The sequence below is a fragment of the Misgurnus anguillicaudatus genome, chromosome 5 (genome assembly GCF_027580225.2).
Source record: "Misgurnus anguillicaudatus chromosome 5, ASM2758022v2, whole genome shotgun sequence".
NCBI lineage: Eukaryota > Metazoa > Chordata > Actinopteri > Cypriniformes > Cobitidae > Misgurnus > Misgurnus anguillicaudatus.
This window is the reverse complement of record NC_073341.2, coordinates 20,335,788-20,362,739: the sequence shown is the minus strand read 5'-3', so window position 1 is coordinate 20,362,739 and position 26,952 is coordinate 20,335,788. Positions and strand designations below refer to the sequence as shown.

Below are 26,952 nucleotides of genomic sequence, written 5' to 3'. Positions count from 1 at the left end.
TGTATGTCTTGAAGGGAACAGAGATAAAGCCACAGCATCACCAAGTTGTCATGAGTTATGACAAGGAGCTAAGGGGCCTAAAGGCAAGAGTCTGCTGAGCATTGGGATAGTACAGAGTGAAAGAAAGGCAGGGGCTGCTGGACCACTATCTGATCACTATATAATATGCTGGAAAAACTCAGAACGGGGTCATTGTCATTATCATTTTACCAGGTGTACACCCTATGACCAGTATTGTGTTTCAAGCTGTCTGACACAATTCTTTAATAAAATACTTTGAAGAGAATTGTACATCTCAACCGTCTCTGATTCTCCTGAAAAAATACACGACAATTTAATCATCCTCACGTTGTTTTAAACAACATTTATTTTTTTCTGATGAACACACAAGAAGATATTTTGAGAAATGATGGTAAACACACAGCAGATAGTGTCTATTGACTTCCATAGTAGGAATAAGACAAGGTGCAAAGTGACTGGGCAGGATGTAGGAGGTTTGAACGTTTTCTGCAAGCAGACACTAAATCTCATTCAAACACTTGTAAACACTTGTTGTAAACACTTATTTTATAGTGTTACTTATTCTTATTTTATATTTGTTTATTTTCTTTTTTCTTTTTTTTGAAGACCTTTGCCAAGGTTTGATGCATTACAGTCTGTCACTCAATCTCCAGCCGGTGTCTGCAAAGGTTGGGTGAGTCTGGTGTCCTGAACTGTAGCTGTATTAACATGAGCTAATAAAGAAAAGTACATCAATTAATATTGAATAAATGTAGATTTACAGCAGGAAAAATAAGTATTGAACACATCATTTTCTCAGTTAAAATCCTGTATTTCTAAATGGGCTCTTGACATGAAATTTTCACCAGATGTTGGTAACAATATGCAACCCACACCAAACCATATGTCCATGAATTAAGTTGTGTGTAATGATGTAAAATGACAAAAGCAAAACTTTAGGACCCCTAAAAAAAAAGGAGGTGCAAAAAGACTTGGATAGCAAAGACAGCTGGGTTTCCATCCAAATGTGAAGCGTATCTTTTTAAAAAAACAAACAAATGCATATTAGGTGCGTTTTCATCCAGTTGTTCAAGCCAATGTTGGTGGTATTGGTAACCTAGTAACCAACAGTAAAAAAAACAATGTACGTGTGGAAAATGGAGACATGACTGCACGTAGTCACGACGGGCAAAGTTATAAATTTACTAGCAGTCCAGCTTGTAATTGCCAAACTTAATGCTGTGTACAGAAGAAGGAATGCAATATTTTTGATGAAGGCACTAGCTGCAAGGGCATTAAGATGATGTTGAGCCCCATAAATGTTAAAGACAATTTAAGGTTTAATGTTCGCTATGTCAGAATTAATTCGGCAAATGCGTTTCCATTTCCCTTTTTTTTGCATTTATTCATTTCGCATAAATCAAAAACCATCTCAAGCGAAAATATATATATTTTTTTTGCGAATTAAGGGATTTTTATTTGAAATTTGCTGTTTCAATCACTCGTTTTTGATGCAATACTTCAAAATGCACATAAAATCATGGTGATGTAAACATGGCTAGTAATAAAAAGCAATCCTGCCCCTTGTCAAGGCAAATAATATTAGCTGGTTCAGTCCCAACTGATGGCCTATAAAATAATGTCTCATTACCAAGGTGTCATGCAAGAAACATCTCATGATTGGTAAACCCTAATCCAATCACACAGCCAAGAAAACTCTCGGTTGGTTTTTAGAGAAAGAAAATAAAGCTGCTAGAATGGCCAGACCAATCACCTGACTTGAATCCAATCGAAAATCTATAGAAAGAACTAAAAATCACACACAGATTCTTCAAGATTTGAAAACTGTTTGTGTGAAAGAATGAAAAGGTCAAAATCACACCTGAGCAATGCATGCAACTAATTTCTCCATATAGTAGGAATGTCAAAGCTTTCATTACCAAGAAAGGCTTTTGTACAAAGTATTAAATGCATTTCAATGTGTTCAATACTTTATCATTATTACTCACAACTTAATTTAAAAAAAACATCTATGGTTTGAATTGCTTTGCATGTTTGGATTGGATCTTTTTTACCAACATCTGGTAAAATTTTCATGACAAGAGCACCTTTAAAATTTTGTTATCTGAGAAAAATGGTGACATGTTCAATACTTATTTTACCTACTGTATATAAAATATAAATGTATATTAAAAAGAATATTAACCATTGCGTTTTCTTAAATAGTAGATGAGTCCTCCAACAATCATGATGATTCCCACCACAAGACCTGCAGCTCCAGCAATGATCTTTATCTTATCAGACTCAGATTCAGATGAAGAGGAATCTGCAAAACAAACCAAGATTCTGTCTTACTTTTTTGTCGTCTTGTTATTCGGTGCCCAAGCACCAGAATTCAGAAAGAAATTATTATAAAAAACAACACAATGAAACACAGAGTGTCATGATCCTGTCAGCCCTGTATGTCTTTTCATGTGTTTCATGTGACAGGGTCATGGCAGCCCTCACTTGTCTTGGTTTGTGTGGAACGTCACATGGCTTGTGTTTGTTTTTTGTACCTCCTACTAGACCTTAAGTGTACCTTAAGTCTAGACCCGCCCCCTCATTTCCTTGTTAATTATTCATTATAGAGGGTATGCCTGTGACGTCACATTATTTCAGTGATAGAACAACTCTTAACTGGACAAATTGTACTGCTGCTGCAACCTGAGCAACCTCCTAGCTGCTACAAGCACACTCTGAAAGTCGAGGTGGAGGGTAGAGCACACAGCCCCGCCCCTCCCCCTGCCTGCAGAAGAGTGTTTGATACCAGGCACTGTTGCACTTTTCAACCACATGGGGGAGCCGTAAGTCAATTTTACATGGAAACTACATAGTGTTGCTTTAACAAGAACTCGGAGCTATCGTTTTACAGACTTACAAAAAACACCAAAAGGAGAAGTAAATGGATCGTCCATGCCAACGTCCACTGACCACAGGTAGGTTGACAAGTTGCTAGGGTCACTATCAAGTGCAACTAACAGTTATACTGACATTTCCGTGGCCGCCGCTAGAACAGTCAGCCATTTTGTTAAATGTTTTGACACTCAAAGGAGAAGTAAATGAGTAGCAGTAGCCATGTGTCAGGTATGTACAATTTTGAGATAAAAAGTCTTACAAAAAATACATGAAATGCACATAAATTAATACTCTAATTCTGTGTAATTACAAAGTTTTGTCAGTGAGCCTTCATTAAAAAAACAACCATTATGATGAGCCTTGTGTACAAAGGTGGGATGGTTTTTTAGTGCTATAGGTAAGACAAACATAATGTGTCAGGGAAAGCAATGTCTGGCCATATGCCAATGTCCACAGACTGTTGTTAGGGAGACTGTTAAGGCCAACTAAATTCAATTTAAGCTAATAATAGTCAGTTTACTGGTGCATTTCGCAGCAGCCGCTATGAAAACCAGTCATTTTGTTGAATCATTTGCCACTAAACAGGGCGAGCTCCGGCGTGGTCACGTGAAAAAGTGACATCAGTGCATACCCTCTATTAGTTAACGCCCTTCACCCGTGTGTCCTCGTTCCTTAGTTTAGTTCTCCCCTATTTAATGCCAATGTGTCTGATGTCTTGTGCTGGATCATTGTGTGTCACCGCCAGGAGTCTGTCTTGTTTTACACTGTCTGTGATTATTTAATTCTTGCCTTGCTTAACCCCTCGAGTTTATGTTGTATTTTTGGTTCAGAGCTGTCTGCAATTGGGTTCTGTCCTCTCTATTCCTGACAAAAAGTCTTACTTTTAAAAACTAGACGGATTAAGCAAATGGTGTTTAAACAGTTTGGTTGCAAACGTTGCTCAAAAGAGTAATGTTCTTACCCCAGTGGTAGATGATGGGTTTACTGGAGCTGGGGTGCTCCACTACACAGCTGATCTTCTCTCCAGGTTTTGGGAAATATTCCAGGTGGGAGTGGATCTGATAATACCAGTCTCCATCAGCCAGCTCTTCAGTCGAGGTCACATCTGATTTTATCACCTCACCGTCCCTCAACCAGGACATTTTAATCAGTTTTGGGTAAAAGTCATAAGCGCTGCATATCAACATGGCTGGATGTTTATCACTGGCCTGCCTTACTGATTGGATAGTGACTTTTGGTTTTACTGTAAGCATGAAAGGATAACATTTATGCCTTTTATACTGATTATCATGTTTGCCCCATTTTGTGGTTTGTCACTGATGTCATTATAACAAAGCTCTGAAGTATCTCACCTGTTTTATCTATCAAAGGGTGAAACTGCGCTCCATAGCTCTTGCAGCTTGCCACAGTTTTTTCTCCCTCCTTTTGTAGCCACTCAGGTTTTGCATTAAAATCATCTGCCCATTTCATTGCATATTCAGTGTAACCAACAACCTTATTCTCGGTGCTGTTGAATCTTATCAGTTCAGCCTTGTTGTAGTATATTGAGAAGATAAACTCAACATTTTCCAGCGAGCCAAGTTCACGACAGAGAAGTACATAATATCCATAATGTCCATGAACTACAAAAAGCAACGATAAAGGCATTATGCAGGAACACAGCATAGCATTTCCTCTAACTTTAAAGCCATCTTTTTAAATTTGAATATCCTGTTCCACTGTCTTTCTATTACTTAAAAATATATAGGCATATCATTTGTCTTACCTGTTTTAAACAAAGCAGGCAAAACCATGGCAAAGTGTAGTACAAAGTTATACTGCATTTTTAATGAGCGCTGTTGTCCTGGCATACAGAATAATGAGCACGGGTTCAGTTAAAACAAAAACCTGCCATCCCAGTGATCCAGCCAAGTTTCACATTGTGACATATCAAACAGGAAATTCAGACTTACGCCAAACCCACACAAAGGTCACATGATTAAGCAACTTAATCTGGACATGCATTCGCACAACAGTTAAATAATGAAGTGAAAGTTTTTTGCTGATTTCTTTTTTTTTTGATAAATGTCATTGTTAAAAATGAATTGTTCATTTATATTAGTAGTTTTGAGGTAAAGTCCAATGACTAAAATGCAGAATATTTCTGTTTTTGCCAAGAACTTCCCCACCACTGTCAGGATTATATTTAGTTTTCAAAGTTGCTTTCAGTTTTGTGTTTATTGCTATAGTCCTTGTCAGTTCTTGTTTAAGTTCATTAGTCACTAGTCTGTTACCCATTATGTTCACATGTGTCTTGTGTAGTTGCTCTGTAGTTCAGTTTCTTTTGAGTTCCTGTATTATTTAATAAAGCATTTAAAGATTTTTCCTGTTTGTGGTTGTTGTTTATACTTGTGTTGTGACAGCCTCCAAACCCTCATTGTCTATTCTGATGGAGTTTTTTTTAAATTAGTTTTTATTAAATTCTGTGCAGGATTTATATAGTTTATTACAAGTACACACACAAAAAAATGCACAAAAAAATTACAAAAATAAGGTATAAAGAAACAAAGACTTTTTACAGCGATTATTTAAAGCTCTACTTTATCATAATTCAAAACAGATTTTTAAATGTAACCTTTGAGCTCATTGCATTTATTGCCATGTAAATGCATTGACAATTTAAAGAGAAGTGATTTTATAGGATACTTTCATCTACACTGTAAAAAGTTGGAACTTAAAATATTAAAAGTAAAATATTATAAGTAAAATGTCCACAATACACTATAAATGTCTCCAAGTTGGATAAACGTAAAAAAAATACTTCAATTTGTAAAACCTGAAATATTTATATATTTTCAACTAAGTTTTCACCTAAAGTGAGAGAAATGTTAAAATTTTTAGGTGATACCAATTGAAGTAATTTTTACACACTGTAAAAAATACTTTGCTGCCTTAAAATTTTTTGTTGAATCAACTCGGATTTAAGTCATTTCAACTTACTATTATTTATCTTGACTAGAGATGAGTTGTTATAACTACAGGTGAGTTGTTATAACTTATAAATTTAAGTTGATTCAACAAAAAAATTTCAAGGCAGCAAAGTTACTTTTTAAAGTGTATTATGGACATTGGAGATACTGACATATTTTATGTGGCAAGTTGAACGGCCTTGTATTGTCCCTACAAGTTGGTATGGGATTTCGCGTTTCTATTTAAAGTCTTATGGGGCGGTTTCCCGGATAGGGATTAGACTAGTCCTAGACTTAAACATTTTTAAGAGCTCTCCAAACTGAAAACAACTTGCACTTATATATCTATCAGGGCCCTTTGTTTTACCTCAAAATGCACACAGGTAATGTTTTTAGTAAGGCATGTTTGTTAAAACTAGTTATATTTTCCAATTAAACTATGGCCTAGTCCTGGATTAAGCTAATCCTGGTCCGGGAAAGCGCCCCTATATGTTTTCAATTAAATTAACCTTAAAAAACATGAGAAAAAATCAGCATGAATAAAAAATGTCATCTTTTATATAAGAATCAAACACCAGATGTCAGTTGTAGTTGTTGTCAGTATGAGTTGCAGTTGCTTCCTTTGACAATAAAGAAAATTCCAACAGCAAATCCTATCAGTCCAAAACTCAGTCCAATTCCACAGAACACTGATGGACCATAACTGGACTCCTTTATCTCTACTTCTGTAAAAGATCAACACACAGTTTGTGATATCATGATATCATAGTCCACATGTCATTTTACTGTATTAAAGACACACCTACCCCATATTCTAGTTTGAGGTTCCTCGAGAGCTTTGTGCTCCACGGTGCAGCTGTATATGTCTCCTTCCACTGGAATAAAACTCAATCTAGAAAACACATTCATGGTCCCATCTTTGTTTGGATAATACCGGCTGAGAGTTGTACCGTCTGTCACATTCAAATTGTTTTTGGTCCATGTAATTGTGACAGGTGGAGGAAAAAACGCAGTAACGTGGCAGATCAGTGTGTTTTCAACGTTTAACACTGCATCTTGTTTGGTATAAACTGAACTCCAGGGAGGTTCTAGAGAAGATACAGTAAAACAACCATCTTTTCCATGGAGTTGGCAATTTCATGTCTATTATTTACTATTTAAGTAAATAAATACAATTTACAAATACAATTTTATAGTAATGTAAAGCGAGTGTGAAATACTTACCGATTTGCTCTGATGAATTGACATACGCTCCTTTTAACACTTCAACTGCTTCTTTGCAAATAACTAAAGCTCTTAAGGCATCCTTATACAGTGAGGGATACTGAATAGGGCCAATGAAATCAGGTACTGTGTAAACGTTCTCCTTCTTCTCCATGTCCACGTGTGCCACCAGTTCATCATCAAGTGTGACGAGAAAATCGTCTAGATTTATATTGTCTCCACATGTTTTAATCACTCCATATTCATGATAACCTAAAGTTTATTATTTAGATGGTGTTTATTTCACAGCTTCAAAAAATTGGCTTGTTGTTAAATACTGAAAATTTTGATCTTGATTAATTTGTAAATGATTTAGTGATTTAAATGATAAATGATGACATGAAAGATAAAGCATTTATATAAATGCATTGATGACTAATGTATATTTAAAACAATCCTTACACCTTACGTTATATTTACTGTGAAAGCAACATGTGATGTGCAGCTACTTTTGACCTAAATCTTAAATCAAGTTTTGATTTACTGCAACTTAATATATTGATTAAGTCATTTCATGTTTATCTATACCACCATATAAATGTTACCAAAAAATACATGATGAAACATGAATATGATTTGACTTACTTTGGGCCTCAATGTGGACACAGGTGATGATGAGTGTTATTATAAGTCCTTCCATTTTAAACTAGATCAGCAAACACACCGGACATGCATGGCTCCCAAACAGTATGTTTTCATGAGAAGCTAAACCCTTCCGTACAGAAAGGTTGTTTTCCTCCTAAGCAGTCAACCAATAGGCTGTGCTGTAATCCTGTGACATGATAGTTTCTAGGTAAAGTACACAGATTTTTATATAAGTTTTAACTTAACTTGATTGTGGCTATTTGTTTCACATAAAAATGTTGTTTTGTTAACACAATTAAATTGTTATCTCAACTCACCTACTTTGAGTAATATAACCTTAAACTGAAACTGAAATTACAAACTTTAAATAACTTGGTTAAATATGTAGTATTAGTTACCCGCAGTGTTTTACAATGATAATATAACCTTTACATCTTATAAAATATTTTTTACAAAATTTTTCATATTTATATATAAGGTAGAGTATGGACTTAATTATTTTATGTGAACTGTTTTAGTACAGTATTTACCACTAGATGCTGGTACTGCTGGATAAACCAGGTCAGAAATTCTGCAAGCTACAATTAAAATGAGCCATATTATATTAGTACAGTAAGACCAAAGTTTGTGAGACTTTTTAAAGCGTTTAAAGTTTTACTTGAAATTTTGAGCAATTGCATAAATTGGTTAAAATTCCATGTAATACTTAAAAAAAAAAAATGGATGCAAAAATGATGCACTATAAGTAAATCCAGCCTATTTTTTCAGTCTATACAAGTAAATAATGTTTAAATGGGATTGCAAGGGGATTTTACCATCTCAATTTCTAAATCAAAACTGGAAAGACTGGTTGTGATTTGTGGTTTAAAGCTTGTCACCCTTACCATCAAGATCATATAACACTCAGGACAGGCAAACAGGAAACATTCTGCACACCCTAGCATTGAAAACGTTACCATTGTGTATGTAATATAACGTTCTTAAAACATAAACATTGAAAACGTTACCATTGTGTATGTAATCTAACGTTCTTAAAACGGTAGCATTGCAAACGTTAAAATTGCTCTGTTAGCAGAACATTTTGCACACCCTAGCATTGAAAACGTTACCATTGTGTATGTAATGTAACGTTCTTAAAACATTAACATTGAAAACATTACCATTTTGTATGTCATGTAACGTTCTTAAAACGGCAACATTGAAAACATTAGCATTTTGTATGCAAGATAATGTTCTTTAAACGGTAGCATTGCAAACGTTATAATTGCTTTGTTATCAGAACTTTCTGCACACCCTAGCATTAAAAACGTTACCATTGTGTATGTAATGTAACGTTCTTAAAACGGTAACATTGAAAACGTTACCATTGTGTATGTAATGTAACATTCTTAAAACGGTAGCATTGCAAACGTTAAAATTGCTTTGTTAGCAGAACATTCTGCACACCCTAGCATTGAAAACGTTACCATTGTGTATTTAATGTAAGTTAACGTTCTTAAAACATTAACATTGAAAACATTACCATTTGGTATGTCATGTAACGTTCTTAAAACGGTAGCATTGCAAACGTTATAATTGCTTTGTTATCAGAACATTCTGCACACCCAAAGAAACTAATGTATTTTGATATGTAGATTACCTAGATATTACACTTAAAAAAAATAGACCATAAATCGAGGGGAAGGGGGGCATACAAAACCTCTTAACATTAGGTTAAGGCGGCCCTGATGAAAACGTTACCATTGTGTATGTAATGTAACGTTCTTAAAACAGTAAAATTAAAAACATTATAATTGCATAGTCAACAGAAAGTTCTTCATACCCTAGCATTGAAAACTTTACCATTGTGTATGCAATGTAAGGTTCTTAAAATGGTAGCATTGAAAACGTTATAATTGTATTGTTAGCATTACAACATTACCATTGCATAGTGGAATACTCTAAAAATGTTAGCATAAAAATGTATCTTCTGGGGATTTAAATTGGGGTGAGTCGATCCGATATGCAGTATCCCAGCTAACAATTTTACGTTATAAAAACGTTCCCAGAACGTCTTACGAAAGTTTGGAAAACATTTATTTTTAACATTTTTAACATAACGTTTTAAGAATGTTTTTCTAACGTTTGTAACTGGTTACATAAACATTAGGTTTAAACGTTCTTACACAGTACAAACGTCCAGTTTTTTAGACGTAGTATTAACATTATTGTTTGGTTACAAGAACGTTTTTAAAAACATTTTTAGAATGGTTCTGTTTGTTGTTATGTTAATGTTCTAAGAACGTCTTTCAAAACGTAATTCAAACATTCCCTTCACCATGATATTAATGTTCTAAGGACGTTTTTAGAACCGTTCTTGAAACGTTCCATTTGCCATTATATTAACGTTTTAAGAACGTTTTTCTAACGTTTGTAACTGGTTAGGTTTAGGTATCAACAAATACTCAAGGTTATGGTATGGACATCGATATCAGACATGAAAAAGTTGTATCGGCCCAGCCCTAGATTTAAAGAAATTTAAGTAAATGTAAGGATGAGAAAAAAATAAAAATGCCTAGTCCTGGATTAATATCCTAATGCTTTTTGGCATAAATAAAAATCTAAAAATTTGAGCTATAAAATGAATTGTTGGCTATTGCTACAAATATACCTGTGCTACTTATGACTGGTTTTTGTGATTCAGTCACATTTTATTTTAATCTAATTGATTATTTCAATGTTCCAGTCTTGACTCAACTGTGTGGGGGGGAAGGCTAATGATTAATCTTTTAGCTTTCCATTGTATAATTTCTATATTGGAATTTTAGAGACAAATATAATTGCAATAACATTTACATAAAAAACTTTGAGAATATTTAAGTGAAAGAAATGTTATTTTTTTAAATATATATAAAAAAAGATTGTTTATATAAGTGATGTAACGGATTTGCCAGGTTTTTCCCTCACTCACTTCACCAGATCAAAATCACCCAATTACTAATCACGATCATTTTGGATACTCTGGAATACACCTGTGACTGAGTGGTGTGTTTGTGCCTGGACTTTCATTTTTTACCATTACAATTTACCACAACTTTTAATAAACAGTTTGATTTTACTCTCTGCCTCTGTTGTCTTCTGTCCCTGACAAGTGACTTGAATGTTCCTCTAAAAATGTTTTGAATAATGTTCTTATAACCAAAAAAACCTTCAGCAAAGTTTTTATAATTTAATGCAAACATTAGGAAAACGTTAATATAATGGGGATGAAACATTATAATGTTTTAAAGTTATCGGAACATTTTTATTACAAGACTGGAACGTTCTAAAAAAACTTTCTAATAACGTTATCATAACCAAACAAAGTTTATAAAAATGTCAAAACGTAGTTTTTAACGTTCTAAGAACGTTTAGAACATAATGTTTTTGTAACTTGTTACAAACATTAGAAAAACGTTCTGAGAACATTAATATAATGGTGAATGGAACGTTTTAATAAAGTTTTTAAAAATGTTCTTAGAACATTATTACAACAACAGACTGAACCTTTCTAAAAACGTTTAAATAACGTTCTTATAACCAAACAGTAACGTTAATACTACGTCTTAAAAACTGAACGCTTTTAACGTTCTAAGAACGTTTAAAACATAATGTTTTTATAACCTGTCACAAACGTTAGAAAAACGTTAGAAAAACGTTTTGAGAACATTAATATAATGGTGAATAGAATGTTTTAAGAACGTTTTTAAAACGTCCTTAAAACATTAATATCATGGTGAATGGAATGTTTTAATAACGTTTTGAAACTTTTTCCTAGAACATTAATGTAACAACAAACAGAACCATTCAAGAAACGTTTTTAAAAACAATAACGTAAATAGTACGTCTAAAAACTGGACGCTTTTAACGTTCCAAGAACGTTTCAACCGAATGTTTCTGTAACCAGTTACAAACGTTAGAAAAACGTTCATAGAACATTAATATAATGGCAAAAGGGACGTTTCAAGAACGGTTTTAAAAACGTCCTTAGAACAGTAATATCATGGTGATTGGAATGTTTTAATAACGTTTGAAACACGTTCTTAGAACATTAACATAACAACAAACCGAACCGTTTTAGAAACGTTTTAAAAACGTTCTTGTAACCAAACAATAATGTTAATACTGCGTCTAAAAAACTGGACGTTTTTAACATTCCTAGAACGTTTCAACCGAATGTTTTTGTAACCAGTTACAAACGTTAGCAAAACGTTCCTAGAACATTAATATAATGGCAAATGGACGTTTCAAGAACGGTTTTAAAAACATCCTTAGAACAGTAATATCATGGTGATTGGAATGTTTTAATAACATTTTGAAACACGTTCTTGGAACATTAACATAACAACAAACCGAACCATTCTAGAAACGTTTTTAAAAACGTTCTTGTAACCAAACAATAACGTTAATACTACGTCTAAAAAACTGGACATTTGTACTGTGTAAGAACGTTTAAACAATGTTTTTATAACCTGTTACCAACGTTAGAAAAACGTTCTGAAAACATGAATATAATGGTGAATGGAACGTTTCAATAACGTTTTTAAAAACGTTATTAGACCATTAATATAACAACAGACTGAACCTTTCTAAAAACGTTTTGAATAACATTCTTATAACCACACATTAACGTTAATACCACGTCTAAAAAACTGGACGCTTTTAACGTTGTAAGAACGTTAAAAAATAAACGTTTTCCAAACTTTCGTAAGACGTTCCGGGAACGTTTTTATAACGTAAAATTGTTAGCTGGGTAGTGTCAACAGCTCAACACAACCTGTGGAAATATAAATGACCCGTCTTTGTGGGGCACAAAAGACAAGCGACTTCTGACAGTGTGTTTGTTGCCCTAAGACCAGGGGCTTCGCTAGACCCCTTTTACTGGGGCAGTTAACTAGTGCAATCCTTTGCAAAGACAATCGCGGCAAAAATGGGTCTATATGCAATGTAGTTACCCAATTTACGCTTGTAAAAGCGACGAAGCAGTCCCATTGACGCGAGCACGCACATATCTATGTCTGCGCGTGTCTTTGCGTTCATCAGCGCACAACCGCATTCAAAAGGTGACGCCACGCGAGTGAGTTAGCTTATGAAAACATGACCAGACTAAAGTAAGTTTCTAATAATAATGATAATCTTTTTGATTACTCGATCATTATTGGCTTTTATTACACGGCTCTCTGGAATGCTTGATTCTGATTGGTCAGTTGAGGCATTTGCAGGTTCGTTCTTTTCAAATAATAACCGCTCCAAAATAATAACGCATAGCCGGCACTACTTGCACGAGTAAAATCGCTCCGCGCCAATAAAGATCAATAAAGATTGCTGTCTGTTTGGCGCCATCTTGTGACAAACACTCGACAACCACGGCAAGACACAGACAGCTTACTGAGACTGAACTTGACGAAATAGAGCATGACAGTTACGAAGCCAACACACAAAAAAATACAGAATGGCAGAAGACTGGCTAAAAGAGAAAAAATGGAGACAAGTATGAAGCAGAGGATCTTAATTAGGGATCGACCGATATGGATTTTTTTGTGCCGATGCCGATACCGATTTTTTTCCATCAGCCTTAGCCGATGACCGATACAGGCTGCCGATTTTCTTTAGCCGACATTTGGAGCCGATACTGCTTTTGCTCATTCAGTTTACATTATAAAAATGACACAATGATAAAACCAAATGTTACAGCTCTTAATTTAAAAAAGGAACATTTATTGAACTATATTTAACAAATAGTAAAAACAGGTGAGGTAGAACAAGAAAATTCAGTGCTGCTGAAAATACTAAGCATAAATAAAATAAGTACACTATTGCACACAGTAGCAGCAACCAAGCAGCATAACAAGGGGAACACTGTACTTTTTCCTTGAAACTAACCACCTATTTACAACCTATTTAATGCTTAGGTCTAAGTTTTAGTGCACTTAACTTAATCTCTTGTAGAGCAAATGTCTTTCATAAGAAGACAAGGGAAATGTAAACAGCAATACTGATCAAAAAACAACTTAAAAAGAATTGTGAATAACATGCATTACCCACTTCTGTATCTCACACACCCTAGGGTCCTATAATAAATGCGAGGGATAGTTAGTTTGCCTCAGCTCGCTTGAAACGCATAAAACTGAACAAATACATGAGGATTTGTGTTCAGACTTCGGTCAGATAGTAGAGCGCGTGCACGTGAGAGAGGTGCAGTGAGAGAGACATGGATGAGAGAGTGCATGTACCTTTGCGCTCTTAATGAACGGAAATGTTGACAAAACTTACAAAATAACACTTCTCGGGTCACATAACAGTCATGTGGGAACTGCTCTGAACTAAGTGCTTAGCGAAGAATTTCTTTTTTTTTTTCGCTGACGAAAATTTCGCGAAATTCCGCGTTAACAACCATGAACGTATGCAACCATGAACTGCGCTCTCCACAATGACGAGAAACTATCAGCTATCAAACTATTGATTTTTAGCCTTTTACTACTACATATATTTATGCAGATGAGAATTAAAACCCACCCTGTCCAGCTATGATCAGCTGTTCGGTTGATCACATGACCTGCGTTCGCTTGAGGCATTATGAGCACCAAACGTCAGACTGGTGGTCGCTGAATAAAACTCCTACAAATACCACAAAATCACGGAACAACGTCAGCATTATTTAATCCTATGACCAGTGCTCGTAACAGCTGCCGTATGCATACGGTTAGCCTAAAAGCTATTTGAGGCTCCCTAAATACAATGGCAAGCAATTTTATAGGCATTCGCGTTTTCCATTTGGATCACCAAACTTAGCTATGGTTGCACGCACATATAGAGTAACATGTTTACACTTTCAAAGTATATGGCAATATTTCAGTCAAACAGTTAAAAGATGCTTTGAAGTTTAAAACTTACCAGAGCAGGCTTACAGAGCTCCGCTCTGCTAGTGGGGGGGAGGGGCAATGCACGGGCTGCAGGCAGCTCTCAAGCAACACAGAGCTGCCTGTGGACGCCTGTCTGTAATTAATGCCGGGGAAAAACTATCGGCAAACGCAAGCCGCGCATCGGCCGATGCCGATACACCTAAAACCTGCTAAAATCGGCCCGATGTATCGGCCAGCCAATAAATCGGTCGATCACTAATCTTAATAAGGTATTACGATCATTTTATGCATCTGTGCAAAGTTTCGCGGAAGGATAAAAATGTTAATTTAAAACAAATATGCCAATAAAATGTTTCAAATTCATATTCATGTCCAGTTTTTTTCTTATGTGGCAAGTAGCCGTGTAATAAGCGGGAAAATGTAGAGGCAGCCGGTAGTTATTGGGAAATAAGCCCCTTCAGTGTGATACAAGACCCTTCGCTTCGCGTCGGGTCCTGATCACACTGTCGGGGCTTATTTCCCAATAACTACCGGCTGCCTCTACATTATCCCTTACCTGTAGATGTACATCAGAAATGTTTTGTGTAAAGCAGGGAAAGGGAAGAAGAAAGGAGAGATGATGAGTTTAAGGGAGGTTAGACAAACTACATCCTCACCCAGTCAGGTCTCAAACATTAGAGGAAAAATCTCAGGAAAACCTTTTGTCAAGTCTATAAAAAATTGCATTGTTGCTGAGAAAATCAACACATGTATGTGTTATACTGTTCTGTATTTTCAAATGAATTTAGTATTAAGTTTACTAATATTTAACTCTAGGACACTAACTTACATAACAGTTAGCAGTAACTATGACTGAGATTATTTAGTATAGCAGTCATAAAATGATAAAATTGCTATCATTGTATATTGTAGAAAATATTTCTCTGCTGTCATTATTTCCAAACATGCTATGCCATTTATGCCTCCAAACATGTTAATAATGTTAGGTATGATAAAGATTACACTTGTATATGTATCTTTCGCAGTAACTGTTGCACTGTAGAATTGTGGGTTAAGCAAAAGACATTGTATAGAAGTGTTGCACACTTCTTGCACACAGCAGGCTTTCAAAAAAAGTCAGCAAAAAATGGGGGGCCTGTGCCCCAGTAGAGCTTTATGTCTAGCAACGCCCCTGCCTAAGACTTTTTTGACTCGTTTTCGCAAATGGCAAGAATAAAAAACGAACTCAGAACAAGTACATTCTAAGGCATAGAATCATACTGTGTATTCCTTTTATATTGTATATTAAAATGGATTTAATACCTAATTACATAAATATTGTGTACTTTTACTTTCTTTTGGAGTAAAAGTACGGAAGTACTTTTTACTTAAGTAAAAGTAAAAAAAACCTAGATGTTTAATGTACTTAAAGATTAAATATAAACCAAAAACTTGAAATTATTAAATGTAGTGGAGTTAAAATTAAGATAATAGGAATGTATGTTTTCAAAGAAAAACACTGATAAAATACGAAAACTTAAAGTATTTTTACTTTCTACATAAAAGTAAATTAAGTAGCCTAGTGTCCGCCTCTGGAGTTGATAGGAAGAGGGGTGGGAGGGGCCCATGATGTCTTTGTGCCCAGGGGCCCAGAATTTGTTAATCCGGCCCTGGCCACCACCGCCACCATCATCATCATCATCACCAGCGACGCGTGTTGAAGGTCCTGCTGTGAAATTTTAACACATTTTGCAGTGTCTGCTTGAAAAGCCTGTTTCTTTTTGTCGTGCAGTTTTTCTGTGCCTCCCTTGCGTTTTCTCTCTCTCTCTATTTTGACACGTGAACTGACCGACGATGCACGCTCGCTTGCGCAGAGACCAAAGTTGTGATTGGGCAAGCTTAATGTCAATCAAAAATAACCAATGGGCTGCTGCTGAGTGGGCCGGTCTATCTAGGAAAAGAAGGACGATGACTGGGCTGGGCAGTCATTGGGCCAGCTTAATGTCATTTAAAAAAAAAGAACCAATGGGCTGCTGCTTAAATGTCAGTGGGCCGGTCTGTCTAAAAGACGCTAACTGGGCTGCTCAGACAAAGATAGTATGAGATGTAGCGGCCCAAAAAGTACGTCGGCCCACCGGGAAACTGCCCGGTGTGCCAGATGGCCAGTCCGCCCCTGTCTGTTACCTAGCTCATTTTGTAAAAGAGTAGCTTTTCTCTACCCAGTGGCGGAGTGGCAATCAGGAGAGTCGGGACTTTTCCCGTTGGGCCGGTAGTGTTTTAAGGCTGCGAGGGCTGGTCTCATAACAGCCGTGTTTTCAGTCATGCACTCCGGCCACACTAAAACTATTTATCATATATTTAATATGCTGCTTAAGAGCTCAAAATGTATCTGGCTGCATCGCTTTCTCTATCAAGCCCGTCTCCCCTGGAGTTCTATCAGCCAATCAAAAAAATAAAGATAGAGGCTACACAATAGCCAATCAGAAAATAGCACTGTTGTATCTGGGTAAGATTTAACGCAACAACCAATAAAAAAGCATAGCCTCGCACACCCACAGAGGAATGGAGCTCTGAGCATCATTTTGAGCAGCACAAAGTAACGTCTGATCTCCTGTTTTAATGTTACAACAAATGCACAACTTTGACACAAACAATGACAACTTGACTGCTGTTTCCCAGATAATCAGCCTCAGTTTTTCATGGGTGTATGTAACTTAGCCAACAGTTTACAGTCTGTTCACTGACAACACCTGCTCAGTACATGTAAGTTAGTCTAAGCCTCGTTATATTTTCATTATCACACGATGACTGACATTTTGTCACATAAAACATCTCTCTCCAAACAGGCTTAATAATTTTATAAGCAACTGCTTTGCAACCAAAGTAAGCTTTAGCTTACGTAAAACTAGGGAATTGTTGTTGACTTTAAGATCTTTTAAATAATAATTATTACACTTGGTATTTCATGTTGTTTTGCTGTCATTTTATTGTAATTTTAGATTTCAGCATTTGCTTATTTACAGCGAACCATTTTTTTGTTTGACCACGTAGGGCTGGTGGTCTATGAAATTTCCTGGTAGATTTTTGGGTCCCACTCCGCCCCTGTCTCTACCAGTCATGATCCAAGATCTGCTCGAGCGTCGGACGATCACTTGGATTCAGGGCCATGCACCATTCAATCAGACCACAGATTTCTGTACAAGTTTTAGGAGAGACCTGGTTAGTCATCATGACACACAAATGGCAATAATAATCATGGCATAAAGAGACGCTTTTGTTGTCATTTAATAATACTGCAAAAAAGTCTGTCTGTCTATCATCTAAAGGGCACCTGGTCACAGACAGACAGTACCTCAGGTTAAGATGATGGCACAGTGATGTAATACATTGGCAAGCCACTAAATGACTGTTTAGCTAAACACAATATAATCTAACATCTTGCCAGACAGACTGTATCCTCTGATAATATTTATTGTGGATTTGATCAGAGGTCTTGTGTGTGCATGTTGATAAGTCATTTTCACTCACCCTTTGATAAACCCTTCTCTTTTAACTTCAGATTCCCAGAATACAAGGCGTTTAAAGGAAAGGGGAAAGTTCCAAGCACCATGAAGTACAGCAAAGCACCTAAGGCCCAGACATTTGCTGGCACGGCGTAGTATTTCATTTCCATTTTAATCTCAGGCGGGGTGCAACATGAACCTCCTGTACACAAAACATCATGTTGAGTCATTTTGTAAAAGATGACCCTGCACTAACAGCAGGTTTCAATACTCTGCTATAAAAAAAAATTCAGCTCACCCATAAAGTCTTTGGAATTATAGGCCTTATACGTAAGATAATGTCCAAGCCCAAAGTCAATTAACTTCAGGCTCATTGTTGATTTCTGCACCAAGAAGTTCCTGGCATGGAGGTCTGTATGGAAAACTCCAGAATCCAGACAGTGTTTCACTGCCAGTACTGCCTGATGCATGAGATGTCTTGCTGTATTTTCACTTAGTTTTTTTTCACTATTAACAAAATCCCACAAGGATTCGCAGTGCTGAGGGTACTCCAACGCGAGCATGTAATAGTGTTTAGTCTCGTACCAGTCATACAACTGTATGACATTGGGGCAGAAGGGCGCATGTTTTAACTTAAGCATCAGCGCCACTTCTGTAATGAACGGTTTGGGGTATCCGGGCTGGAGAAAAAATGGTCAACAAATTACAATTCAATTAGATAAAACAAATATATTGTATTTGTGCGTAATCGCTATACTGTCTATTTTATGTCTATTTCACTTCATCAAATTTTATGACAACTTACAATCTGAAGAGTTATTTCACTTTTTCGTTTGATTATTTGCTTGATGGCAACCTGTAAAGAGAAAAACAACACTTAGTTAATTTCCCTTGAGCTGACTGAAGCGGCTCACCTGACACTGCACACATAACTTTAAAGTTTGAGGATCTACAAACTTTAAAACATCGTTTCAGCAAACATTGTGTTTGATATGAATACGAGTGCATTACCGGAGTGCCATCCGATTTGCGGATCCCTTTGAACACTTTGCCAGAGCCACCGCGCCCAAGCACTTCATTCTTCAACAGTTCATATTTAGATTCACAAGTGTCTGAAAAACACATAGAAAAATGATAAGGTTAACACTCATATACTCACAGATGAAAGGTACAGCATACATTTCCAGGTACAGAAGAATATGATCAAGAAATCATTTCACATATTGTTGAAACCCACCCTAGGAGTAATGAAGTCGGTACACTCACCTTTAGGCACTAAGGAATCATCTGGTTTCTTCTCGCTTGGTGGTTTAAAAGCATGTTGATGAAGATTTATAATTTTTGGCCTGACAACTTTATCATCTTCTGGCAAGGGATTTTCAAGAGCTTTTGGCCTGGGATTTCCATCTTCTTTTGGTCCAAGATTTTTAGTTCTACTTGGGTTAGGAATCCAAGGATGTCTGGGATTTCCAACAGCTTTTGGTCTGACATCTTTATCATCTTTTGACCCAGAAGCTTTATTTGGGTCGGGATTTCCGCCACCCTTTAGCCTGATATTGGCTGGAATGGCACCTATCTTCTGTACCCTGGCATTAGCTGCAGCGATGCCATCAAAACTGGCCAGATCCGCACCATCTATGGCATCAGGAATAGCCGGATCGGCATCTTTTTTCACTTTGGGGTTGTGAAATAAGTGGCTCTTTGAAGCCTTTTGTTTCTTTAAGCCAACGATCTTTGATTGAGAATCTGCCATATCAACAACTTCCCTGGCATCAGGGATAGCTGGATCAGCCTCAATCTGTGAAATCGGCATTGACTCCACTTTGCCCCTCCGGAAGCTTCCAAGGATGTGTTGCTTCTTGCCACTATCCGGATGAATCTTTGTTTTCGATTGGGGGCTGGCCAGAGCAGGAACATCCATGCCAACAGGAATATCTGAAATAGCCTTGGGCTGTTGAGTTGGCACAACAGTCACTTTTTCTCCCTGGAGGTTACATTTACGGCTCTTTGAAGCCTTTTGTTTTTGATTCTTTGGACCAACGTAGGTCTTTGACTGAGATGCCGGATCAACAACTTCCCTAACATTAGGGATAGCTGGATCGGCTTTAAGCTGGGGAGTCGGCATTGACTCCACCTTGCCCCTCCAGAGACAGCCAAAGAAAGCCTTTCGTTGTTTGTCCGGTTTGATTTCAGTGTGCAATTCAGAGCTCACCAGACCAGCATCATCCTTTAGATAAGGATTAGCTGAATCCGCATTAAGCTGTGGAGAAGACCAAAGGTGGGTCAGACAGACAGACAGACAGATAGATAAATGTTTTTAGCCATGTTTAGAAGCCATGTTTCCATCCAAGGCTTTTTTGGCAAAAAAGCTTTAGCGCATAACGCAATGTCAATACCTCAAAAATATTTTGGAAACACTTTGTCAAAAAAATAGCTTTAACACAAATAAATGTAATGTCACATGATAGATCTTCATCCCGCGCAACCGCTTCTCCATAAAATGATTCATGTTATTAATGTTTAAATATTCACATTTTTCTTCTCATAATCAGGTCCCTTTGGTGAAAGCACATTTATTTTAAATTACCGAGACCACAAACATCAGACTCGACCTGGCTAAGCTTTAATTGTAAAAGCATTAGAGAAAAAAATAATTAGCTCAAGGTCAGATTTTTTTTGCAATACACAAAAACTTATGTGACAATTCGCTTTCCTCATTCGTGACATCACCACGGACACAATTTTATCGCCATTTGAATAGAAAACCTTTTTTACGAATATTCACTTGGTCGATAACAAAACCTGGATGGAAACATGTCTATAAATGGACAGATAGTTGTAGTAAATGTAATGTAACAAACCTCTGAAGGAATCAGTGTTTCCACCTTATCATTCTGAAGGCATGGGTGCTTTACATTCTTCCATGCCTTCTTTACTGATTTTTCTACACCAAAAAACAAAAGAAAAACAAATGATAAATTATCAGAAAATTCATTATGACAAAAGAGAATGACAAAGAACTGTGGTCAGTGATAAAACTTAATAAACACATTTAACAAACTGTCCACCCAGATACAATTTAATCAAATATGTATATGTAATTGAGTATCTAATTCTTTATAATAAATTCCTGAAAATACAGCAATGATTTTTTGGATTAATAATGCTGTTAAAATAAGAGTTTAAAACACACTAGAAAAACATAATTTCTTATTGTATGATGCTTTATTTTACTGACTTTAATGTAGTAAGATATTAGTATCTACAAGGGCCAACAAAACTTTTGAGAAACAAACAGGGCACAGATTGAAAGATTGTCAAGAACACAAAATTTCCATCTGACCTTTGGGGCTGTTCGCCTCCTCAAATGCAGGAGTAAACTCCTTTACTCCTCCTCGTTGATGTGAACTACCGGCGTGTCTGTCTAACAAATATCTGTTGTTCGGGACAATGTCAGGCACGGCACCCGGAAGGACAAAATCCATTCCGTCATCATCACATCTCGATCCCAACCCTGCAATTCAATAAATAATGTTATGAAATTATTGCTTTAACTAAAGTGATCAATATGTGTCTAAAACTTGTCACTTAATGTCAATGTATTGTTTATTTAACTGTATACAATATATCAACTGTATGTCAAAACTTGGCTTTCTGTATTGGAAAATGCTTAAATGAGAAGTGATGTCATGTGTCAAAGGAAAAATAAAATGAGGTAAAAAGTACACAAGCACCACCCAGTGTCTATCTGTGGCTGTGCATTAAGAATAATGTATGTAAACTTATCAGGATTAAAGCCACATTTTGCTTTCATTTTCATCTTACTTGTTGGGATTTTCTCGTCTCCTCCAAACACTGCAATTACAATTAAAATAAATTAATGCCTTTATTTGAAATTATCCTTTTTCTTTTTGTCTAAATTGTATGGAAGCCGAGAGAGGCCATGCATTATTATTATTTTTGCTTGCTTGTTTTCTTGTGATCATGACTTTATTTTCTGGTGATCTCGGCATAACAAAAAGTTGTTTCCTGACAATCCAAAAATCTAAATGAGATTAGACTAATCTGAGACTTTAATAAATGTGAGCTGTCCAAACTGAAAACAACTTTCACTGACACATCTTAAAATACACCAGGGACCTTTGTTTTGCCTCAAAATGCACACAAGTAATGTTTTTAGTAATAAATTAAGGCCAATTCTAGTCCTTGTTTAAGCTAATCTCTGCCCGAGTAACCACCCCATAATCTGCGTGAATATAGGAATCATCTCTAAAGTAATAATGTACACGTTTCTATCTTCAATAGTATGTAACAGTTTATATTAATAAATATGTGACCCATCACGGAAAGTAGGGACACAAGTCGGCAGCACAAGTTATGAGAAACAAAGTTTTTTTTCCAAAATTTGTGATTTTCGTTTTATTGCAGAATCTGTTAGTTGAGATCATGAAGAAGCCTCTCCATGTTTGAGATAGCAGTTTTTGTATATTTTAAAGCGTACATTTTGTGGTTAAAGTAGGCTTGTTTTTCCAGAGATTCTAGCGTGCAGCGGGGGGGCGTCATTGTCTGTGTGTATATTTACATACTGTATAAGCTTTTGTTTTCGCCTCCGCCCCCAAAGGGAACAGCGTGACTACTAAATAAGGATAGTTCACCCAAAAAATGAAAATAATGTAATTAATGACTTACCCTTATGTCGTTCTAAACTCGGAAGACCTTCGTTCATCTTCGGAACACAGTTAAAATGTTTTAACGTTAGATTTAGTTAGCTTTCTGTCCCCTTCATTGAAAATCTATGTATGGTTTCCATGTCCAGAAAGGTAATAAAACCATCATCAAAGTAGACCATGTGACATCGGTGGGTCAGTAAGATTGTGTTGAAGCATCGAAAATACAGTTTGGTCCAAAAATAGCAGAATTACGGCTTTATTCAGCATTGTCTTCTATTCCGGCTCGTGCGTGAAGTCACGTGACGGTAGTGACGGGTCTGCCCTGTTACTCAGACATGTTTGCTAAGTTTTTTTTTACAAGTTTATAGCGTGCGTCTCCCCAGACCAGTGCCGGTCTTTCCTATACGCAAATTACGCAATTTGAATAGGGCCCCATACCACTAGAGGGCCCCCTTGATCTCAGAATGATTTAAAACCATTATATCAAAGAAAAATTATTATTATGTTTAATGAAAACAAGACGCTATAATTTAAATAATTTGCAAACTTCCGAATTTATGGGGGTTTTTAAAAATACTTAATGATTTCTTAAATCACTGATATGTACTCGGACAACATGCAGGCAGTTTCTCAATCCGAAGGCTGCAGCCTTCAGAGGTCACATTTGTAGGCTGCATATGCGTCATAAAAACGTACTTCAGAATATTAACAATTATAATGTTGACTATTATTCTTAGTTAATGGTTAATTGTTATATTATGCTTATGACTTGCAAATGAAATGCTTATTTAACTTAAATAAATCAGGCTTGATGACGTATGCAGCGTGCATATGCGACATCCGGAGGTTGCAGCCTTCAAATTTAGAAACGGCCGCGTGCATGCACAGAAGAGTGATTTGGTAACGATGCGCATATTATATGCCCACCATTGATTTAAAACAAAGGCAAAGCTATCCGTCTGGGGCAGAATAAAGGGGAAAAAACGTGAAGCAAGGGAACAAGATAAAGGATTTGCGCGAGCAGATTACATACAAAGTCAATGCAAAGACGCATCCACACGTGCCCTAGCATGGGGCGATGCAAATGACGCGAATTGAGTGACGCAATTGCCGCGAAAACACACGCTTTTCCCTTTGAACTTCAAGACCGCGCTCTGGCGCAGGATAATTTGACATGAGAGAGAGAGAGAGAGAGAGAGAGAGAGAGAGAGAGACGGGTAAGAATGGTGCCCACGTCGAGAAAACTTATCAGAAGACTTGAAATTTGTAAAGGATTAAAGTATATGTCACTCGTTTAATTACAGTATGTTAACTGGATAACACTGGATATAACTCATTGTATAGTTCAATAAAATAATGTATGTATTAAATCAAACCTAACTATATGATTGTTTTAGCTGCTGACCAGCATAGCGAATCTCTATGGCTAATTTATAAGACATGTTGCTGATACAGTACTGTGTGTTGTACCTTATCTTGTTAATTGAGTCTTTTTCGGCATCTTATGCCTAGAATTATTCGAGGAGGTTGATTATTTTAACTTCCTTTAAAGTTTGATCAATTGTGCATAATGACATGTGCAACAAATGGATATAGGGTGTCAAACTCATAGATTTCCAATATTTAAAATCAGACACTATTTTTAAAATATTTGGGGTCAACCTCTATGACAGCTTTAAAGGGACACTTCACCCATTTGCATTAAGCTTTGTATAGTTAGAACCCCAGTCATGTTTTTGAATGGTCATGCATCATTTCCTCAGTTGGTGCTGAGACAGGAGAAATACAGATTTCAGTGTTGCACATCCTTCTTTCAATGATGTAAAAATCATCATTTTGCATCATTGAAAGAAGGAAGTGCAATGTCTTTGTTGAGGGGGTGATACTACAAACACCCCCTTTCTCTGTAAAATAGGCACCAAATTCTAAATGTATGTTACATTTCCACTACAAATATGACACACTTTCAATAAAGATTAATGTTTCAATGGGTGAAATGCTCTTTTAAAGCTGAAACTTATCAAATCCTATCAGAGGTCCAGAATGTCATTGAAACACACCAGTGGCTTTGCTGTCATCAGTATTTAACGTGTTACCCCTCGAAGTACCCCTCCCCACAGAGACCCTCCCCCCCACATAACAAATCTCAATTTAACCCCTGTGTATTAACAGTATGTATTTATATTTAATTTAATTTGATTCATTACATTCATTTAGATCAGGTTAATTTTTTAGTACTTCTCACAACACATTTTAAATCAAAACAACTTATCAGCAAATACATGTTTCATGTTATAATCAGCAAGTTTATCAGTCAGGGTTTCAAAGTAATGTGCATATGGGAATAATTTACAGCTACACTGAAAAAAATGACTCATTGAATTTAATATTTTTTTTAAGGTAAGTGGTTGAAATCAATTTATTTAAGCTACATTTAAACAAAAGTTTTATATTTTATTTTACTTTACTAATCTTTTTTGTTTAAATGTAGCTTAAATAAATTGATTGCAACCACTTACCTTAAAAAATTGATTAAATTCAATGAATCATTTTTTTTTCAGTGTATAATATAATACATTATGTGGTTAGTTGACAACTAACTAACAGCAGTAGCGGAGTGGCCATCGGGAGAGTCGGGACATTTCCCGGTGGGCCGTTAGTGTTTTGAGGCTGCGAGGGCCGGTCTGATAATGGATAATATACATTGCAAGTTATATAGCAACCCCGCTTGGCGGCCTGATGTGCGGCCGCTTCCCGCTGGTCAAACTGTGCAGCCTCTTTGCTCAACACAGTAGGGTATATAAAAGTGCTCAACCTGTTCGCCAGGTTCAACCATGTTTAGGATTTTTTTTAAATATAGGGGGATTATTGAACGGCCCCTCTCCAAATTGCCATAGCCTGTCGGCCTTTGATGTGAAAAGCCGCGTCGCCGAATACCTGTCCTGTTTATTTCAGTACATATGCGGTCGGATTGATCCATCAAGCTGAGACTATTTGATAGAAAGTGTGGATTAAGGATGTTTCTCTAGCCTGGTGGTCAGTACTTGAATGGATAAAATCAGCACATTTGCAAAGGTTTATCTCCATATTGCTATATATAATAAATAAAATTTAGAAGGGTAACTTTGCAGTATCACATTTTATATTTCCTACTATTAGATTTCTATTAGATTTCCATATTAATAGACGAAAGTATTCAACTGAAATATATAAATATCCTCACAACATTATTATTTCTCAAAACTTTGACAAAAATTATTTTTAAATGAACTGTATTCTTACAGTTATTCAAAGATGCAAACATTATTCCGGATATGATTTGAATATTAGACGAGATAATATAACGGCAATGAACGTCTCATATGCCATTAAATATCCACATAACTTAATATAACAGCATAATGAAATGAATAAAAAGACAAGGAAGCAGGATTGGCATGTAAATTGTATTATTATTAGCGGGAAAAAAAGCAATATTACTGAAATACACTCTGAGGTAATGCGCCAAACACGTTAAAATAAATAAGCAATAACCGTGGAAAAAACATTATTATCTCTCAAAACTTTATATGACAAAAATTATATTTAAAGGAAATATTCTTACAGTTATTCAAAGATGCACAAATTATTTGCATATTACTCCGTTTATGAGCACATTCATCTCTGGTCTCGCTCTGTTATGTAATAGCTGATTGAGGTGCGCATCTCCGTCTTTCAACCAGGTATCATTTTGTATATTTACTAATTTAGGAAAATTAGCCATGATTTAATGATTTTATTAATGTTATGAAAATGTTTTTTTTTTTTTGGGCAAATTGATTACGATTTGTATTACCCTAGTTTTACTACAAATAGGCTATGAGACATCAAGGTCTGAATGCACTGACAGAGGGCCCCTCACAAAGCTTTGCTTAGGGCCCCCCAGCATCTAGGACCGGCACTGCCCCAGACTGGGCTCGGTCGCACAGAACAAAAGTAAAATAAAAGAAGCTGGGGCGGAACAAATAACAGTCAGCCGCATCGTACGTCAGCCGCGTCACTGACTTTATGCGGCGCCGCAGTCGGATGACGTCAAAGTACCGCGAGAGCTCTTCAAGAAATTTTACGGAGTAGTTTAATTTCGACTCGCTCTCGCGGTACTTTGTCGTCATCTCTTTGTCAGTTCTTGCAGCACAGCATGAGTCCAAACACACAGAAGTTGCACAGAGATCGTTGAATTCGTAAT

The 26,952-nt window shown here is 36.3% G+C and overlaps 3 protein-coding genes across 4 annotated transcripts; all 3 read right to left on the bottom strand.

Annotated features, from left to right (window-relative positions):
• Window positions 1–349: 349 nt before the first annotated feature.
• LOC129414227 (H-2 class II histocompatibility antigen, E-S beta chain) lies at window positions 350–4,850 on the bottom strand. Its single transcript, XM_055168210.2, has 5 exons — window positions 4,664–4,850; window positions 4,251–4,520; window positions 3,860–4,141; window positions 2,207–2,326; window positions 350–734 (listed from the first exon to the last, which is right to left on the bottom strand). Exons 1-5 carry the CDS (start codon window positions 4,746–4,748, stop codon window positions 664–666), a joined length of 828 nt encoding a protein of 275 aa, XP_055024185.2. The 5' UTR covers window positions 4,749–4,850; the 3' UTR covers window positions 350–663.
• Window positions 4,851–6,391: 1,541 nt separating this feature from the next.
• Window positions 6,392–7,837, bottom strand: LOC129414229 (H-2 class II histocompatibility antigen, A-K alpha chain). The gene is made up of 4 exons (XM_055168211.2): window positions 7,695–7,837; window positions 7,071–7,322; window positions 6,653–6,934; window positions 6,392–6,571 (listed from the first exon to the last, which is right to left on the bottom strand). Exons 1-4 carry the CDS (start codon window positions 7,747–7,749, stop codon window positions 6,444–6,446), a joined length of 717 nt encoding a protein of 238 aa, XP_055024186.2. The 5' UTR covers window positions 7,750–7,837; the 3' UTR covers window positions 6,392–6,443.
• Window positions 7,838–17,283: 9,446 nt separating this feature from the next.
• Window positions 17,284–21,736, bottom strand: LOC129414825 (uncharacterized). Of its 2 annotated transcripts, XM_073867348.1 has the most exons (7): window positions 20,919–21,736; window positions 19,324–20,317; window positions 19,069–19,169; window positions 18,863–18,913; window positions 18,356–18,737; window positions 18,083–18,259; window positions 17,284–17,748 (listed from the first exon to the last, which is right to left on the bottom strand). In XM_073867348.1, the coding sequence occupies exons 2-7, from the start codon at window positions 20,180–20,182 to the stop codon at window positions 17,663–17,665; spliced, it is 1,656 nt and encodes a 551-aa protein (XP_073723449.1). In that variant the 5' UTR covers window positions 20,183–20,317; window positions 20,919–21,736; the 3' UTR covers window positions 17,284–17,662. The 2 variants fall into 2 exon arrangements, with proteins under 2 accessions (XP_073723449.1, XP_073723450.1); XM_073867349.1 differs by lacking the exon at window positions 20,919–21,736 and having other exon boundaries at window positions 19,324–20,909.
• Window positions 21,737–26,952: the final 5,216 nt, after the last annotated feature.